Source organism: Manacus candei, unplaced genomic scaffold (assembly GCF_025592945.1).
Source record: "Manacus candei isolate 608988 ecotype Guabito, Panama unplaced genomic scaffold, ASM2559294v1 h1tg000014l, whole genome shotgun sequence".
NCBI classification, from domain to species: Eukaryota; Metazoa; Chordata; class Aves; order Passeriformes; family Pipridae; genus Manacus; species Manacus candei.
In genome coordinates this window covers 52570940-52590218 of record NW_026138062.1, presented here as the reverse complement: position 1 = coordinate 52590218, position 19279 = coordinate 52570940, and the positions used below count along the sequence as shown (strand labels likewise).

Here is a 19279-nt window from a genome sequence, read left to right as displayed (position 1 = left end):
GCCCTGGCATTGCAGATTTCAGCAGAGGGAAAGTGTTTCACAAAAAAGTTCTTATTGCAGTTTGTTGGTTATAGAGAGGCCCCCTCTGTGGCACATCCAGTCCTGCTCACATGGATATTGATATACCACAACCACAAACAGTTCTTTCCCTCCATCTCCTCCTGTAGACACAGACCACAAGGATTACAGAGTATACCTCATTATACAGGAGACTTACAGGTTTGACTCCATTACACATTCTGTAAGAATGCATGAATGTAGCAGCTATCCTTCTTCATACACTGCAGATGTCTGGAGAAGGACGGCTGCTACATTTATGCATTCTTACAGAAGCTCCTTCTTTCCAGTTTCTCTTTCTGTGGTCCCTCAGGAACCTTAGTTACTCTACAACATGAATCAGTGTCAGGAACACGGTGAAGGAGCAGTGTTGTCCATGTTTCAGAAACATGCACTACGTGGCAGGGACGAGCGAAATACTGCACCCAGAGCTCTTCGCTCAGCTTCCCTCTCCCTCTGACACTGCACAACTTTGCACATTCTTGTCACCTGAGTTTGTGTTAAAGTTCTCTCCTGTTGGAGGGGATAGATTTTTATCAGCAATAGCACCAACTCAGCTCCAGCTGGAGGCTTGAACTGTACCAAAGCCCAATTTTTCTTGTGAAAACAGAAAGAAAATAACCGTTGTCAAACTTGCTTATTAATTTTAGCAGTCTGATTTTGGTCTATTCTATTTTCTTACTTCATGATTGGCTTTACAGTTAAACTCCTTTATTCTGCAGGCTGTGATGAGTTATACACATCGATATGTAGTAAGGCACCAGACCCTTTTCTCAAAAATGGGCACTGAAATCTCAGAGTACTAGATCCAAAGCAATGTGCAAAGCAAGATAAATCATGCTTATAGGATTAGGGGTTTCTAAGCTCACGAAAGGGTCTAGAAAAAATATAATTAGACTTGCCTCAGAAGTTGGTAGTGGGGACTGAGGACTAGCAACATGCCTTACATTATGCATTTTTCATCTTCCCCGTAGGGAGTGGAAAATGCTCAGCCTGCTGCTCAGGGAGCAGGACTGCAAGGCAACGTACTGGCTATGCCAGCACCCACAGGAGACATGCTTCTCTGTGACAAAAGGTAAGGGAAGGACATGAAATTACTCAAAACACAAAGCCCCAGAGGAAGTGTAACTATGTGACAGCTTTTTGATAGAATTTATAGGAAGTGCTGGCCTGACTGAGGAATATAACTCGCAGAGAGCAGTCACAGTGCTCCTCAGTATGGATTACAGCACACACAGACCTTCCCCATCTCTGTCCCTGCCCACTTCATGCTTCTGTTCATCTAAAAGAACTCTCAGCATTCATACTCCTCCTTTCTCCCAGATGTTTAAAATCTTTGTACAAACATGAAAGAATAAACTTACTAAAGCCCTGTGAGGTATATTATTAACCTTGTGTTATATAGCTGATATATCTGAGCCACAGAGCAGTGAAATGAGTCGCCTGAAGTTCTCCAAGATCTTCAGAGAATGTAATGAAGACCACTTGATTTCCATTCAGCCACTATCTTCTATTTACCCAGCCTCAGATTCTTTGGGTGAAGATCTGTGATGTCTCTTATAGAGGCAAACACAGAATTCAGTCCACTAGAAAAATCTCTATGTTTTAAGCTGCCTGCCCTCTTCCCAAATTTAGGCTGCATCTGAGTGTGGAAAGGCTCCTGGTATAACAAAACACTAATGCAAATCTAGTTGCTGCAGCCTTGTAGTACTGCCTTACCTAGAGGCTGCAGTGATTCATGCAGGTGTCACAGAGTTTCCCCACAACATGCCCCTTTCTTTACATGCCTCTAGATTCCTTCTAGGTCCAGGATGGTCCTGAGGAAACTAATTCTCCACCCCCCACCCTGTCCCAATCTGGTCAGTGAAGAACTCTTCCCATAAAAATGTTTTATAGCCACTCAACAGTGCTCTTGCAGTATTTTTACCTTGCAAAAAGGGCCAGGGCACAGAAAGGATCTCAACATTTGTTTAGTGTTGGAATAAGCATTTCCTTCAGTGTCTTTTTCATCATTCTCCTTCATTTATCTCTCTGCCTCATGAAATATCCCTCTATTTTTCTTTTTCTTCTCTCTTACTGAGGTGTCTCAAATTCTTTTGCTGTTTCTCTGCTTGAGTTACTATCTCTAGAGCTCCATAAATGGTCTTGAAGTGCAATACACACAAGAGATACTAAGTTCAATTAGGCGCTGAGCTGTAAAAGGAAAACTGCTTTGACTCACAACAGTGAACTCCTGCATTGGGCTTTCGTGTTGCCAAGCTGCAACCAAAACAGTTGAAAGTCCCACCTGTAAGATGGTAAAGTTCTCCAGCACACTGTTCATCATATACTTCTCAGGAAGGTGCTTGAGTTTATGAATGAAGTTTATCATGTATTCGCAGAGAGGGGAACGGTGAATGCGATAGGAATAGTGTCCATTTTCATAGCGTGCATACTCTGTCTGCAACGCAAAACACAAAAGGAGCACATGGGGTTATGTTGTCACATTAGTAACAGAAAGGGATTCAGAACAGAAAAATTACAGTGGCACTTTTAACTAATTTTTCTAACAGTAACTACAGTACTTGGTACCAAGGTCGGTTCCCTTGAGAGCTCCAAGTTCTTCAGTTTGATTTCTTTTTTTTTTAGAACAGTGGGTTCCAGCTTACAAGCAGCAAATGTCAAGGAGCTGTGAAAGGTAACTAAGAGGAACTGACCAATTGTCACCTATACTAAGGTCAGCATCTCTACTGGAAAAACATTAGGAATGAACATACTGAAAAAATTCCTTTAGCAAGACCAGGAAGCTCCCAGTAATGATGGTAAACACACACTCAGGATGCCTTACAGCTGAAAAAGATGAAAGCCTTTTGGTATCTGAGAGAGAAAACACAGTATCTCTGCTTCTCCCCTTGGGAGAGGGTCTGACCAATCTTAAAGAGATGGATTGTTTTGTTCACATTCACATCTTAGCTCCTGTATATTTCATGTTCCTTTAAATAGAAGCTGAAGCAAGACTCTATCATTTCACAGCAGATCCCTAAATGCCTGTTACTCCTTTCACCCCAGGAGCTTGGTCTCCGTTCCTGGGCACCATGACATCTTCCTTTGGCCCATCTATCCCATCTGCAAATACTTAACCGGACCTCAGGCATGTCTGTCATGTTACTGGAAATGGGTCTTGGGAAGGATACAGCTTGAACTGACTGCTGACATGAGAGCACCTGGTGTTCTGCATATAGCTGCTTCCCCTACATCTAAGGGTTCCTTGGGAAAGAAAGAAAGCAGTGGGATGCATGTCAAAGCAGCTCTCAGCAAATGAGTGTTGTATCAGAAAGAACTTCTTCAATGCCAGATATATGCATAATTTTGCAGCATAAGCGGTAAGTGTACAAGCTCTAAGTCTCATAAAACCGCAAGACTATAGTCTGTAAATTATTACAGTCTATTAATTAATAGCTATAGTCTATAAATGATCTGTTTAAAAACACTAATGAGAGCTAGGTGTTGCCTCTGTTTCCACCTTTTTGCAGTTCAAAACAAGGGTCTGTTTCCTAGTTTTCCTTTGCTTCCCCTAAAAAAACAGAGAACCACCAGAGCTAAGAGTCTTATATATTTGCATATCTTCAGAAACTGAGATTTAAGGAAAAAATAACAAAAAATAACAAACACTCAGACCTTCAAGGAACTCCTGAGACAAGGTCACGTTGCAGACTGGAGAGATCTTACATCTGCATGTCTCAGAAATCATAATCTATGGCATCCATCTCTCTGACAAGAAGCATGGGATATATTTTATCTTGAGATATATGCAGGATGCAAATATTTGAAGTAAAAAAACAGCAACCAGGGAGAACCTTGCACCCAGGTGCCTGCTTCTTACCTCTACTTTCTCTACCACCTGCTTTCCAAAGGAACACACTTTGGTGGAACAGGTAATGACCATGTTTTCTGGGCTCTCATATTGGCTGGAAACACCATAGAAAGACCTAGATTCATCTTCAATATTGGTATTCAAATCAGCCTGCCAAAAAAAAGGAGGGGCAAATAGATGGTTATCAATAGATAGTTGTGGTATTTTTTCACCATTACCTTATACAGCCAAGATAGTTAAGTATTGGAGTGTCCCAAGCTCCTTAAGCAGATCAGTGTGCATCAGAAAATGGTGGTGGGGATTTGCATACACACTGGAATATCCTCAACATTAAAAACATATGACACAGCTTGCTCACAAAGCATGTGGAGAGCAGAAAGGAGGGCACTGTAGAGACACAGCAGTGCAACAGACAGGCGTGACTGGAATGCCTCACTGAGGAAGGAAAATAAGGGAAAAGCAACAGTAATAAAGTGTTTCTCCCTTAGGTATGTGTGTAGGTAAGGGAAAAGAGACAGCAGAGAAAAGGACTGTGTGAGTACACACACACACACACATTAGGCTCAGGTACTGTGATATAAAGAATGCAAATAGAATGCAATAAGGAATGTAGGTTGCTGATGGATCTAGCTCAGGTCCACCTGAATGCAAACCCATCTCCATTAGCAGCCACAGTTTTCAAATGTGGGTGCCTCAGGTTGGCCAACCGAAGCCTCCTACTGGGACCTAACTCCTAAAAATCCTGGCTGTCTGAAGCTTCCACCAGGGGTCATTCAAGCCACAGTTATGAAAAGAAGAGGTGGTTCCCTTAAGCTCTGGAAATACAAGGTTGGGGGGGGGAGGGAATGCCCAGCTCAGCTTTCTTACTTTCAAAACTGGAAGGGTAGAGCTTCTCTGTGCTCCATAAGCTCACGTGCTAGTTTATATCAGCATAAAAGCAAGAATCAATTCCCACAGGTTACTTCAGACTATTTTATTCTTCCAGATGAACCAAGGGAAAGAGGAAATTGAAGAGAGTGTGTTCCTGCTACAGTGGATACAGTGTGAATAGGACAGCATTACATGCCATTCTAGCGTGCTTTTCTTAGCCAATGTCAGTGAAGGGTTTTTCTGTCTGAGACCTAGAGCAGCACTTAAGGCAAGCAGTGCTAGCACTGGAATAGGATCACCACAATAAAGAATGCCCCCCTTTCTCTGTCATGCAAAATACCTGTCTCTTCTCTGCAATGAGATAATGCTGTTCACAAAAGGTTTAAGTCAATCTAGAAAGTGCCAGTCAAGCTTTCTCCCCTTTTGCAGACACATGAGCTTGCTGCTGCCTTTGTGCCACTGCAAAAGTTGAGGACACAAAGACAGCAGCGTGAGGGACGGATGTAGCTTTCACTCTGCTCACAGGGCTCTTAATGGAGAGCATAACAGCATAAAACTGGAAAATGACAGCTAGAGGAACATTGGAAGCTTGTACATTTGTCATGACCACCTAAATGACTGTAATGAAGTGTTCTGCTCCAATGGTTTGTCTACACTGGAAGAGTGTATATGGGCAAATCCAAGCTAGCTTTAGCTGGTAGCTCAGGGCATAGACATAACAGACTTCATCATAATTCAGGATGCCAAGAGAATTATTATGGTCATGCTGAAAACCTTGATATCAAATAACTATAGTTATACAACTACTTTCTTTGTACCACAAATGTACTTGTATTACAGAATAGCAGTGCTACTCTATTCTGGTCCAGGTTTTCCTGAGTTACTGTACTACTCATTTCCATGTCAATGCAACTAACTGTATTGTATATTTCACCCACACTCCAACTGTCTGAATAAAGATTAATGCCTTCCCTTCTCCAAAGAGGAACTAGACTAAGTCCTTCACAATATTTTTCAGCTATTTCCCTTGGGAGTGATAAACACAACGCATGGACCTGATTCCGCTTTTCCAAAAAAATTGTCCCACGGAGTCAAAAAGAACAAAGGGTCAAGGCTACAGAGGCTTGGTCAGACCACTGCTACATAAACATAGCAGAGGCTCTCACTGCAGAACCAGACAAACATTTTCAGGGTCTCATTAGTAAAGTTAAGGTTACCCTCTTCTTAAGACTCACTGGGAAATTAAAAGATAAATGCAGTCCATATGAGGCAAAGCTGAAAGGTGCTAGTTCCACTTCATGAGAAAAGCTTTACTAGCCCTAAGAAGCCACTCTAGGTGCCTCCACAATTTGACAAGTCTTCCAGCTAATTAACATTAATTAATCCACACTGAACTATTTGGCAATAGGAAAAAATATGGTAATACTGTTTGAATTAAAGAGTCATCAGCATTCACTAACATTACGTACAATCAGATTCCTGGAAGTCCTGTTGCAGTGAAGCAATGGGATCATGTTGGAACTCCCTGACATTTACACAGCACCTTTTCTTCTAAAGCTTGTCCCATATTACGGGCTGGGACCATCAGACAGGGTGGTGAGTCATCAAGAGCTGTGTACCCACTTCCTGTCACCTCTGAAAATCTCAGATCATAAACATACATACATGGAATATCAGCAACTCTGGGGAATGACATTAGCAGCTTGCTGAGGGCTCCAGTTCGTGTTTTACAGGACAATGGAGCTTCAGCAATTCAGACACACACTGCTGGCCTTACAGCTTATTTACTTATGGTTCCCACTCTCTCAAGGAAGGTACTGGGATGTATTCAATTTGCTGTGCAAGCTCAACACAGATGACACACTTATCCATAGCTTGCCTGATGACTTCCAAATATACTGAAACTATAATCACTGAGGTATCTGTGATACAGTACATCAGAGATCTACGTATTACATGCAAGACTGGACCTACCTGCTTTGGGGAAAACACTTGAGATTTTCTCCTTTCCAGAAAAGTAAGCAGAACTTTTAAATACCTACAAGACAGGATTTCTAGATGGAAGAGAAGGGATTTGTTCAGGGAAAAGCATAGTATCCCTCAGTAAGTTAGTATTACTTTCTATTTTTTTAAATCTTTGGTGATCTGAGTCTTAGCAATTGAAAACAACTCTGATGAGCTTGAGTATATCACGTAACTTCTGCAACCCCAAGAAAGAACTACAGAAAAGCTGGCACTGTGTACTGTCCTAACCACATATTAAACCAAGATTTTTGTCTGTTCTTTGGTGGGAGTGAGTTTCACAACTAATTACTGAGAAAGGCCTCATTCCCAGAAGTTCTTTGAAACTCTTCACAAAGGGAAATGTGGCCTTTGAGACTCAGCCTTCAATTTATCAGAGCCTTTGAAAAGCAATGATTATACAAGAGTTCAGGTGGCATTAAATGCCATGAGAAACAATAGCTTCCTGATATCTTGCACACAGGTTCCACGTGGTCAATAGAAAGGCATATGCTGAACAATTTTTTAAGAACAGTGCAAAACTTGAGCCACTGCAGGTTCAGCCTCCCCAAAAGTGGAAAGAGTTCCCCATCTAGCCAAAGATTGGCTTGCTAGCAGTATGGGGAGCTGTGACTTAGCTGGCCCAGCAGAACTGTGCTATTCTGACATCCAGCAGATAGACTCCTCAGCAATTCAGTCTTTCAATCTGCTTTTTGCTGCCAACAGCCTCTATACTGTTGAACACTGTGGGGAATAACTCTGATGAAAGAAGGGCTATTGGCAGAATTCCCTTACATGGGGCAGCAACTGGAGGTGATGGCAGCAGAAATTAGTGTGTGCAAAGATCATAAAAATCTCTATTGCTAGCTGCTGCCTTGTTTGTTGCCTCTGAAGGAGTACCAAGGACAGAACGGACATGGGAACTGAATTGCCATCTCCTTGCTCTCCAAGCAGTTTCTGCCAGGTCAGGATTGAAGACATACAGTGGGCAAGGCAGGGTGCCAAGGGGAATTTGCACTGCTGCTTCTTTGACAAGATTTGCTTGCGACAGGAGAGAAGCCAAGTGGAGGACATCAGTCTCCAGGCCACCTCTTCAGCACCTTCCACAAAAGTATAATATATTTAGCTGAAAGAAAACACTCAGTGTTTTGACTGGTTCAGTTTGCATATCACTGAGAAGAAATTCCTACATATATTGGCAGGACAGCTCTCCCAAAAAATTCCCCCAATCCACCCTTCTGCTCTGTACAAAGTACTGCCTGTCCTGAATTCCTGGTTTGTCATTTTCCTTCTGTCCTCCATCCAGAGTCTCACAACTACTGAAAGTTTTAATATGCAAGTGCACCATTTTAACATGCAAAGCCCTGAAAATGCCTCTTGCCCAAACTATTAATAACGATGCGTATAGGAGGCGTTCATGGGGAGAGGCAAGTAACAGGTGGTAGAGATAATATTACACTGGAAAAGAGCAGAGCTGCCACTGCCCATGTGTTGGGAGGCTAATGTCTCACATTAATTGTCATGTGCTAGAATGCACTTGGAGCACAGAGAAATGTCACAGAGATGTCACACACAACCTGTCAGTCCAAGTCCAAGAGTTAGTTCATTGTACCAAATTCCCAATGCCAAATTCAAGGGAGAATTGCAAACACTGCTTTTGTTTCAAAGTAATCAACTTTTAGCTATTGTATAAATAACTTAAATACCAACAGGAACAAACATGGACATCCCTTTCTCAGTCATATTAGATCCTAAGTGCTACCAGAGATGTCAAGAAACCCCAACCCTGGTGTTTAGAGTTAAGTTTCTGGTGCACAACAGATCATCTGGTATATTCAATGCTTAGTGTAGCAATGGCAGGTTCATGCCCCATGTTCTTCAAGCGTAAAACTGCATATATACAAATGCAACTTATTCATTCCTTGTGGTTTTAAAGTCTTTGTCACCTGCAACCACAACTTTAATTCAGAACCTTTGAAAAATCATTCATAACTTCATGTCTCAAAACACCCCTTCCAGTTATTTAAGGTTATCAGTAATTTGCCTTTGGATAATACTTTTATCTTAAAATGATTCTATAAATTCAACAGTGTAGTAGTTGCTTTATTCAATGCTTCTTTGAACATCAATAGCATATTTATATAGTTGTCCAGAGCTATCAGGCAGCAAAATTAAAAAGCACCCTAGCACATACTGCTACAATTATAAAAATGCAGAGGGATATAAGTTTTCTGCTGAAATCTAGTTTTCTGCTGTTAATTTTTTTAAAATCAAATTGTTTTATCCATGGAAAGTGTTTATTTATTTATTTACTTCCTTAAAGGCTTAGAAACTTCCATTCAACCAAGGACTTGATTTGTAAACTTCGTTTATTTTTAAGTGGCAACTTGTAATGTTGCCACCAATAAAACCAATGTTAACTCCAGATGGGATGCAACAATGCAAGGGTACCAAAAAAAGAATCGGAAAGTCAAAATATTAAATCAAGGCCAGAAATATTACTCTCCTTACAAGTGTAGAATTGCAGAGCCTCACAACATCATGTATACATTGGAGTAAAGGTCTTTCAAATCCTATGTCACATCTCTTTATGCAAGCTAAATTCCAGTGAGTTGATATCCTCTGAACAGACACCTCACATGGGTCCAGAAAGAGTCCAACTTAATGACATATATGTAAATCTTTCAAAAGCCTGATATAGGTTGGTCTGACATGAAGCATAGGCCACATTTATCCTTCTGATACTGAAAAACAAATTATCACAATCCCCAAACCAAATCACAAAAGCAGAAAAGCACGCTGTCAGTTTTGATAAATAAAATCACAATCACACCAGACCACAATTTCATTATGATTTCTTTCTCTTCGAGTCAAGGAATTCAAAGTGTTTTATTCTCGCCCTATGTAACATCTCCCTCTAAGCTCTTCCTTTTGGTTCTTGAAACTTCTGAAGCACAAAAGGCAATCACTACCTTTCAAAGGGTACCCTGTCAAAAGATATGCTTCTCAGTAAGGTGCTGCTGTCTTTCTCAGCCAGAACAGAGCTGATCTTTCACTGTTTGTTTTGACCTTCCCAAGCAGGCCTTGTTGTACTTCAACAGAGGCTAATCCCATGAGAGGCCCAACTCAGCAGCACACAGTCTGCAGATAGCAAAATTATGTGTCTCCAAGAATCATCAGGAACCAACACTCTAGGCACAGACACTTGAGCAGCAGACTCCCAGCAACATTCTCCAACTCATTTCTGGAAAGGCTAGGCTTGGGACAGCTGGGAAGTTACATATCAAGGCACTTAAGTTAATTCTTCCTCCTGAAAGCACCAGTTAGGAGGCTTTCTAGCACCAGTTTATATGTAGAGTATGAGACATGAAAGCTTATTTCTCCATCATCTCACTCCTGACCTGAGGATTATAAATGGTAAACTTATAATATATTCTGAATTTTAAGTGATAAACTCAAGGTGAAAGGCTCCAAACCCCATTACACATTCCCTCAGCCATCTAGCATGCAACTGCCCCAAGAAGCTATTATTTTTAATTTTGTAATACTTATGATAATATTGGTCACCAAAGCCATTTTGTTAGTACACTGAAGCTCAATCACACAGCTTTGCAAATTTCAGCTAAATCACAAATATCCAAATTGAGTGAGTAAGCTTCTGCCAGGCTGATTTCTTCCAGCTTACCAGAAGTCATTTCAGTAATATATTATCAGCATAATCCAGTTTCACTATGTCTCTTTTGTCTGTCCTAGTGCCAGCAGTAAACATGCATCTGTAAATTATTAGTACTTGGATAACACAAAATGCAGCTAATGAGACAGGAGAAGAGATGGAAAAATATTGCTTCTGACTCAGAAGTTACACAACACTAAGAGAAGTGAACATATATGAGTATACAAAGAATAATTTCCTATGAATTCTTTACTTATACATAAATTAAAAATCTAATGGGCCCAAGTCACCACTACCAAACAAAATCTCCAGACAGTAGTCAAGAACAGCTCTAAAGATGACAATGTGAAAGATATATCTTGCTGCAGGCCAGAAAGTGTGCCTTGTGCAGCCAAGGAAAGATCTCCAGTGACAGTGATGGCTGTATTAAGTTACCTGCACAGGGAAAAATGTGTTGGGAGGCAGCAGTCTTTCAACAGCTAACGAGGTCACTGCCTTTAAAGTGGGAAATTCATAGCAAATGGGTACCCTACAAAGGGTCCTTCTCTTACCCAGAATTTGACAAGGAAGAAGGCATTAGCTGGCCCCCTTTCAAAGAGCTCCTTCAGGCCCCCTTTTTTCTCAGGGAACTTGTCATAGATCTGCCGGATATCCACTGCCTCGAGGTAGGGGTCATTGTAGCTGGGGCTTGACTGCCCAATGTGCACAAACAGGTGTTTGTTATACTGCAAAAAGAGGAAAAACATGGATTTGGGGAGTTGTTCAGTACCTTTCAGTACATACTGAACATTGATTGTTCTTCACAGAAGACTACTGGAAGCCAGTGAAGATCTGATAACATTTTCTAGAAGAGAAGAAGAAATTAACAGAAATATCTCTGCTAATACCAGCTCATGCTGTTCTTTCCTTCCTATCAATACATTCATGCTTCTCTGAAGCATTATTGTTGGCTTTTTTCTTCGTAAACCACTGCCTCATGCTACTGCTATATAGTCTGAAACAACCTGAGATACAGAGTGTTTCCTGTGACAGGTCACTTGGTAAAACATCAGTGTTCCTGTCCTATGAAGAGCCTGAAATTCCACAGCAAGGTACCAGTCAAATAATATTACCTTTTCTGAACTTTCCTATCTCAGCCCATCATCAAAGTGCATCTCAAGATGCAGTACCTCAAGGTTTAGTGAGACAGGAAAATCTTACTACTTCCATTTTATAGGTGGCACTGTAGAAACCCACTAATGCAAGTTCATCCCAGTTGCCCCTAGATTTAAGTTCCTAGCACAGCAGAGAAACATGTGGCTTTATGTGATCTTACCATCATCCGATTTTGGGTTCTATATTGGAATATTTCTTACAAGGCTGAACAGGACAGCTAGAACAGCCCAGCAGGAGCTTATGATCTCGGTGCCTTGAGCTCTGGTATGTGAACACCCTGATCCTGGAGAGGGAGACCAGAAGCACATTGCACAGAGCTGGCTCTATCACTATCTATCCTCTAAAAGAAGGATTTGTGGAATAGAAAGATGGCTTTCTATTCTCTGAAGAGCAATGAAGCAAGTATTTCCATAGACATAGAGTAGTGTAACAAATCCATGATGAGATGACCAGGAGTTACTTGAACACCAAAACTTAATGAGGGGTGGAAGTCAGGTGTATTTCTTACTGTGTCTTGGTCTTGTTGTTGTTCCAAGAATGCAGAGAATTCTAACATCCAAAGTTTGGAGCTAGCAACTCTTCGTCCTTGCCAAGCTGGTGCTGATGGGGAAGGCGAGAGGCCGGTAGGAGACTCAAACCCTAAGCACACGGGATTTATATAACAAAATTTAGAAAGAGAAAAGTCAGTAATAGCTTTCCAGTAGAGCACCTGATATCAAAGCTGACTCATTACATTTTCTTATGACTTCATTCATCATGCAAAAATATCATTCACAAGGTCTACCTGTGCTCTAAATGGCTGGTCAGTTACCCTCTGCTAAGACAGCACTGTCAGGGTAGGTAACGATGTAAAAGACAATCTACCTGGGTTTTGACATCAGAGAAATGATGTTCAGTAATTCTAAAAGGACCTAGATTGAGCCCTAAAGGAGCAGTGAAATAAACTGCTTAGTATCAAAATGAAGTGTCACCATTAACCTCTCAAGATGGGGAAGCTAAGAAGGAAAAGACATCTGTTATTCCATTTAATAAGAAATTAGGAAGGCAATCATGTTGTGATGGAGAAAAGTGTTCTAGAACATGCAGCATGGTGGAAGAGCAGTAAACTTCTATATTCTGCTGAGCCAGGAAGAAAAAAAAACAACACAACCAACATAAAGCAAGAAAAAAAGTTTTGTAAAATAAAACAATATTAAAAAGCTTCAGCTCATTGAAATGTTGTAATAGGTAATTTTTTAAATTAATTTTCAGACTTTTTAAAGTGTTGGCTGTTTTTGGAGCTGGAATATGATTTCAAAGGTACTACATTTCCTTACCTACCTGGTAATGGAAGTGGAGGCTGTACAGCATAAGGTTGTTGAGAAAAAGGTTTCACACTACAGAAGTACACAAAGAGAAGTGGTTAATTAAAAAAACAAACAAACAAACAAACAAAAATATTCTTGACCAGCTGTTTGCACAGATTAGATCAAGTATTTCTTCTGAAAGAGAAAGTGGCATAAATGTCTTTTGGAAATTATCTTTCTGTGTTGGCAAAAGAGGGTCATGGGGAAAGACTCAAAAACCAGTAAGCAACCAGGACTAGACTAATTAAGATTTCCCTGCAGGTGTTCAACAGTGTCTCCCACAAGATTTGTTTTCCTGAGATCCTTTTACCAGCCTCTTAATATGCGGGTGCCTGTTGACTTATCCTTTCCTTTCAACTACAAATAGTTTTAAATTTATGCAGGTGGATATAGTTCTGGGCTGGATGTCTCTCAGACCCAAATTTAGAGATATTCAACATCAACAGAACTGAAGCTAGCATTCAAGACAGCTCAGCTTCATTTTTTTACACTACTGCAAGAAAAATGAAGATCTGGAGACAGCATCTGACAGCAGGGTGGCAGATACATCAGCCTCTAAAAGAACCTCTCACACTGATGCTTCCCCGTTCACTTTCTAGCTTAAGGTATAAAACCTACTTTTTATTTCTCCTAGGATGGCTTCCATTCTTTTACTAGACATTTTCCCCACAAGATATTTTTATAGTATCTGTTTCCTAATTTGCTCCACAAACATTAGCAACAGTACCACGATAGGCAAAGAACACACACCCTTTCAGCTGTTTGTCCTTAAATTTTGCTTAAACTGCTCCTGGTAGGTTATGTGATAAAAGGTGTGCCTCCACACAAACAAAGGAGCACAGGGAAACAACAGCAGAGGAGCAACCTGAATAACACTCTGACCACTACACTCAGGGCCATTACCAGTGAATCATCAGCCCATCCAAGGCTCATCTCCAGCTGTGAAACCTACCCAGTGAGCCAGCTGGGCAGTCTCACAAACCTTATACACTGAGAGGGGTTACTGCCTGGATGGTATGGGACACATTAGGAGTGCAAAGGAAAAGCATTTTGGGATTGCACAAGATTTGCTATGGGGATGTTATGGGAGAATATGCCAAAAAAAGGTGCCAGTTGTCTGTGCATGCCCCACACCTTGTCAGTGCGGTCTTTCCTATCATGTCACTAAAGTCTATTCCTAACTGTCTCGGATCCACAGTCAAGGCATCTGCCTTACTACATTATCTTAGCATTTTATAGATCTTGTAATAGCTAATGGTGTTCCTCAGGCAGCAGAGAAAGCAGCAGAACCATCTGCTTTGGATGCTCACATGAAGGAATACTTACTCTTGGGAAGATCCAGCTTGGCCTGTCAAGGCTCCTTGCCAAAACTGCGAGAGAACAACATATAGACAGAAGTCAGCACTCTTAGGAATGACATGAAAAGCAAGGCTTGCTCCTTTCTGAGGAGCTGCAAGCTCCCAGACTTTTAAATATGTGACTGACCTGTGTCTCTTCTTCCTACGTTCCTGGTTTCATTCTTAGGGAGGTACTGACTCACTTTTGTTTTCTTTCTACACACTACCACTGTTGACATGCAAGAAACTGATAGTGGGCTTCAATGTTAAATATTATATATGGACCTTGTGCCTCCATCTCTAAAGCTCTAGTGATACTCACTCTGTTGAAAGAGCCATTTTCCCCAGGAGAGCTGGAAAGTATTTCAGCAGAAACCAATGCCCAGCAAAAGCACACTAGGCCCAACTCATAGTTTAGGGGATGTCAACAGGCCTCCTCCATTAAGGATTTTATGTAATGGCCATCTGTTTGTAATCTAAGCACTCAGGATGAGATTGGGAATTATAATCTTGAGAAAGGGTCAGGATGGCCTAAACTGTTTTAATTCAACAAGATCCTGTACTAAGAAAGTGATAAAAGACACCTAAAAACATTTCAGGCAGATAAAAATCCAAAGGAACTTATTGTTCTTTCACTTGTATCATTAAAAAATATATATAGTGAAACCTTATTGTTTTACATCAGTGTGGGCAAAGAATCAGACATAAACTGTTGAAGCCATATAACACGTTTATTTTACACAGAAAATGCCTTTTGGCCCATTCTGTCTGATGTTCTCAGGATTTTCCTGAGCAGGGTCCCAACACCCTTTCAAATACTCAAATGTCTTCAGCCAAACTCCACTAAAACACTGATTCACTCACCCCAGAAACAGCAGGGTAGGCTGGCCGTGGGAGACCAGGCAAGGCCATTTTACTATGGAAGGCAGTTGCAGAGATAATCTGGGCAGATGACATTGTAGCCATACTCTGCATGGCTTTATCTTTAGCTGCCTGATCCTATGGAGAAGAGCAGAAACCAAAAAACCAGTTACTATAATGATTAACAAATTGCCTGCTCTAATGCTGTATAACCAGGATTCTCATCAGCTTCCTTGCAGAAAACAAGCATCTCTGAAAACCTGGGCAGCAAATTCACCAATAACTGTCCTAAGAACACTTCAAACCATGTGAGTCTTTCATTCTTTACTATAGCTTCATATGTGAATTATCATCCTTTCTGAAATGCTGTTTAAAGACTGCTGAGCATTTATCCATTCTGTAGCTTTCAGCCACATAGCTGAAAAGTTTTGTTGTGGAAAGTACAACTCTAGTTGACTCTTGTGTTTTAATAATTGGTAAGAATATTCAATGGGAAAGACTCTTTATTATCAATTAAAAAAAAAACCTCTAAACACAGGACCACAAAAAGAGAATGTCATTATCACTGCAAAAAAGACTACTTTAATTTGGGACTGCATTAGTATCAGGTAGAGTTGATAATTTTATTCCCATCTCCAGAGAAACTTGAAACCTTAATAATCTCCATAGCACATATGCAAGGCAAGGACATTCCCTTTTTTATTTTAACAGGACTGTGGATTTACACACACTTTTATATGCAATTACAGTGCAACCACTAGTGAGTGATGTATGTATAAACCAAATAGCATTCTTCATTTCTTCTTCCAAGGAATAAATAGACAAACAGAAGCACATCCCCAAATTCTGCCTTTCATTCTACATCCTCTACAATTAATCTTTATCCTTCAAACACTCCACACGTTTATCTGTGACACTGTAATTACAATGGTACAGAAGAATTCACAGCTTGTAGAAACTGCTGAAAGAGGTACACTCTTGCTGTCTTTTCCAGGAATTCTCACTTCCCACTTGCATTCATTGAACTGCAGTAAGTTCTCACCCTTGGATCTCCATTCTCTCTAACCTCTCCAATCTATCTAAAATTTTCTAAAGTTTAAAGTCCAGGGATTCTAATGCATCAAACACAAAAACATTATGTGGAGGAGGCATAAAAAACCCTCAAGAATAAATGCTAATGTTCAAGTGGAATGATCAGTAGGAATGGGCAAAACTTATGTATCTTTTTTTTTTAGAGCATCTGTTACTTCTGTTAGCACTATTCAAGTGTATGAAAGGAAAACATTTTAATTGCTGAGAAAGTTCCCAGTGTTCTCCAAAGCTATAGGAAAGTTTTTCAGAATCCAGTTTAAATGATGCTTTAGGGAATAATTCAAGGATTACCTACATTTTTTAAGGGAAATTATTATTTTCTAGGGGCTTTTTTCATAACGTACATCAGGACCATTTCCCAGTTGCTATTTATTTCCTTCCCTTACTTGCTCACTGGAAAAATTGCCTACCTGACATTATACATGGGTTATGGGAAAGATGCATTTACTTGTGGAGATACTAAAGTTAAAAGGAAAAAAAAGTAAGCAGGGAAAATATTTTACCTATTAATCCCTATTGTGTTTTTCTGTTTTGTTTAAATACCTGACAAACTGCTGGAAAGAGCATGTTTTTGTAAAGGACATCTTCTTTCTGTTTCAGCTAACAATTCTGTATTCATTTCACATGTTTCCAGGAAAAAAACCAAAACCAAACAAAAATCCAAACAAACAAACAAATCAGTAAAAACTTTTACAATGTTTGTATTTTCTTCTTGACGATGATAATAATATCACCATACCACCACAATTTCCCACTTTTTCCTTAGTACAGGTGATATGTATTAGCCACCCAGGGCATGGAAAAACTACTGACTTCAGGGAACGGATTTTTCTTCAAGCTTTACCGTATTTTCCATCTCTATCTGTTATAGACAGTGCACACTTGAAAAAGACACCCCAATTTGGGTGGAGACAGAAGTGTTATAGAAATTGCTCTGAAAAGTCATCACATAGCTGCTCCGATCTCCAGGATATATAAGTATGAAAACTTATACTTGTATGAAAAGTGAACAGTGACAGAAGAACACATAGCTATCAGCAGGAACTTGGAAGAAGGGCAGCATCTTTCATGATTTCATTTCCTTGCTCTATGGAAATGATCAGCAAAAGCAAAGAAGTAAATGAGTCAAATTGGTGCTACCGACTTGCCTCTGCAGGCGGAAAGGAACAGTCTGGTACTGGGGAAGGGTTCACTGCAGGCAGCTGGGCAGAGCTCACAGCATGGCCTGGGTGGTGTAAAAGGACAACAGCCAATGGCTCCATGGAGCTCCCTGAGACACCTTCGTTCCCTGAGAACAAAACCAGCCGGCTCCTGTGTGCTAAGTGGAAACAGGCTCGGCTGACTGGCTTTTCAATCATGCCAAATCCCAGAGCTGTGACACACAAGGAACAGAATCAAGGTTACAGATATAAGGAGCACTAAAGCTTTTAACACCCTGGGCAGCTGTTGTTTCCTACTCGCTCTAACTTGCCTCTCAAGCAGGCCTCCACCTGAATTGACCACTTAACAGCACCACAGGTCTCAAGCTTAGGCAGCCCTACCTAGGTGCACTGAATTAGATAGTTGTAATTTGTGGCTCCTTCTTTTTATCAGAGCAGCTGGAAACACAGCAGGCTAATAACAGACATAGCACAGTTTTCTAAAATGCGGCTGGGGATGGGATGGGGGGGTGCAGTCATGGCTTAGAGGTAATCACTGCTTGCAAAAGAGTTGCATGCACTTCAGCACCGGTCAAGACTGCGTGCCAACAGTTCACTCACAGGACAGTCTGTTTCCGCTGGTGCTTAGAAAGGAATTGCCCAGACAGCCAAGAGGAAGCACATACTAACACCCATCCACTCAACAGTCAGGGTTGGAATGGGCTGTCAAGATCATTGCCACCTGAAGCACTGAAAATCAGGGAAGGCAACACCCTTCCAGATTACTAATTGCCATATCGAATAGAAAGGTCAGCATTCACCTTTCTTCTCTGGCTGTCTTAGTGAAACATAACAAGGCCCAGACATCACATCCTGCTCAGCAAGACCTTTTGGGATAGTTCACATTCTAATGGGGGACACTCTCTTGTGCAATTGTCACACATGCACTTGACCTTCTCAATATTTCTGGCAATTCAGTCTGAGCACACAAACCATCTCCCTGCATCAAATATGAGTGGAAATAAATGTCAAGAGGTATCAGTTCATTAGTGTGATCTCAGAGCTTTTCCTATAGAAATGAAAACACAGATTTTCTGGAGCAAGTAGTCAAACCATTTTCCTTCTCATTAGCCCAGGCCTCTTCAAATCAGGTCTGAATTAATCAAGGGGTCTATTCAGCTGGCATCACTTTACCTGAGAAGATGCCAGCTGGCTTATTGCTTCTTCTCAATGGACACCTCCACACCATTACCTCTGGTAGAGGTGGAACAGGTGCTGTAGGAACTATAAGGCTACCTTTTCCCAAGGCCACTGCAACACCAAGGACTGGTTACTGGTCAGCATTTGTAACTAGAAACCCCTCTTTCTCAGGTAAGCACTCTTTGCATACTCTTAAGTCTAAGGGTCTTTCAGAGTTGGATGACAACAGCACAAACTGGAGGCAGAAATAAGACACATGAAATTTAAGAAGTTATTGTTTCTCTATTCTTTAAATAGAATTGCTCCAGACGTCACTGATCTTCAACAATAATGAATGTTTGCATAACACTTCCTGGGAAGTACCTTTTCCTCTCCAGCTTACTACAGTTCAGTGACTAATCTCATGCATTTTTAAGGGAATGGCTGACTTGGGGGCTTGTGTGATAAGTTAAAGAAAACCCATCTTACCTTGAGCTTGGCTTGGATCTCTCTAGCTTTCCGCCTTGCCAGGACCTGGATGTGACTAGATACCTGCATTGAAAGACAAAATCCATTTTCATTCCAGAGGAATACTTAGTAGCTTCTTGTAGAAGTGAACATACTTAAGGCACCTTGTGCAATAGGGAGTTATTTAGGGTTGGAAGGAGAAGTTATGTTCAGAAGTGCCATGAAATGGGGTGGAGGGTGGAGGGACA

The 19279-nt window shown here is 40.9% G+C and overlaps 1 protein-coding gene across 5 annotated transcripts in view; it reads right to left on the bottom strand.

The window, feature by feature from the left end:
• Nucleotides 1-19279, bottom strand: part of TEAD4 (TEA domain transcription factor 4) — a 51789-nt gene that overhangs the window by 549 nt on the left and 31961 nt on the right. For 3 of the 5 annotated variants that reach the window (XM_051780824.1, XM_051780822.1, XM_051780823.1), the window contains 8 exons: nt 19053-19115; nt 15157-15291; nt 14282-14325; nt 12930-12985; nt 12118-12248; nt 11006-11179; nt 3920-4060; nt 2345-2497 (listed from right to left, as the gene is read on the bottom strand). In XM_051780824.1, the coding sequence (XP_051636784.1) occupies nt 2345-2497; nt 3920-4060; nt 11006-11179; nt 12118-12248; nt 12930-12985; nt 14282-14325; nt 15157-15291; nt 19053-19115 (897 nt within the window). The remainder of the gene's footprint in view (nt 1-2344; nt 2498-3919; nt 4061-11005; nt 11180-12117; nt 12249-12929; nt 12986-14281; nt 14326-15156; nt 15292-19052; nt 19116-19279) is intronic. The other 2 variants (XM_051780825.1, XM_051780826.1) reach the window with 2 other exon arrangements.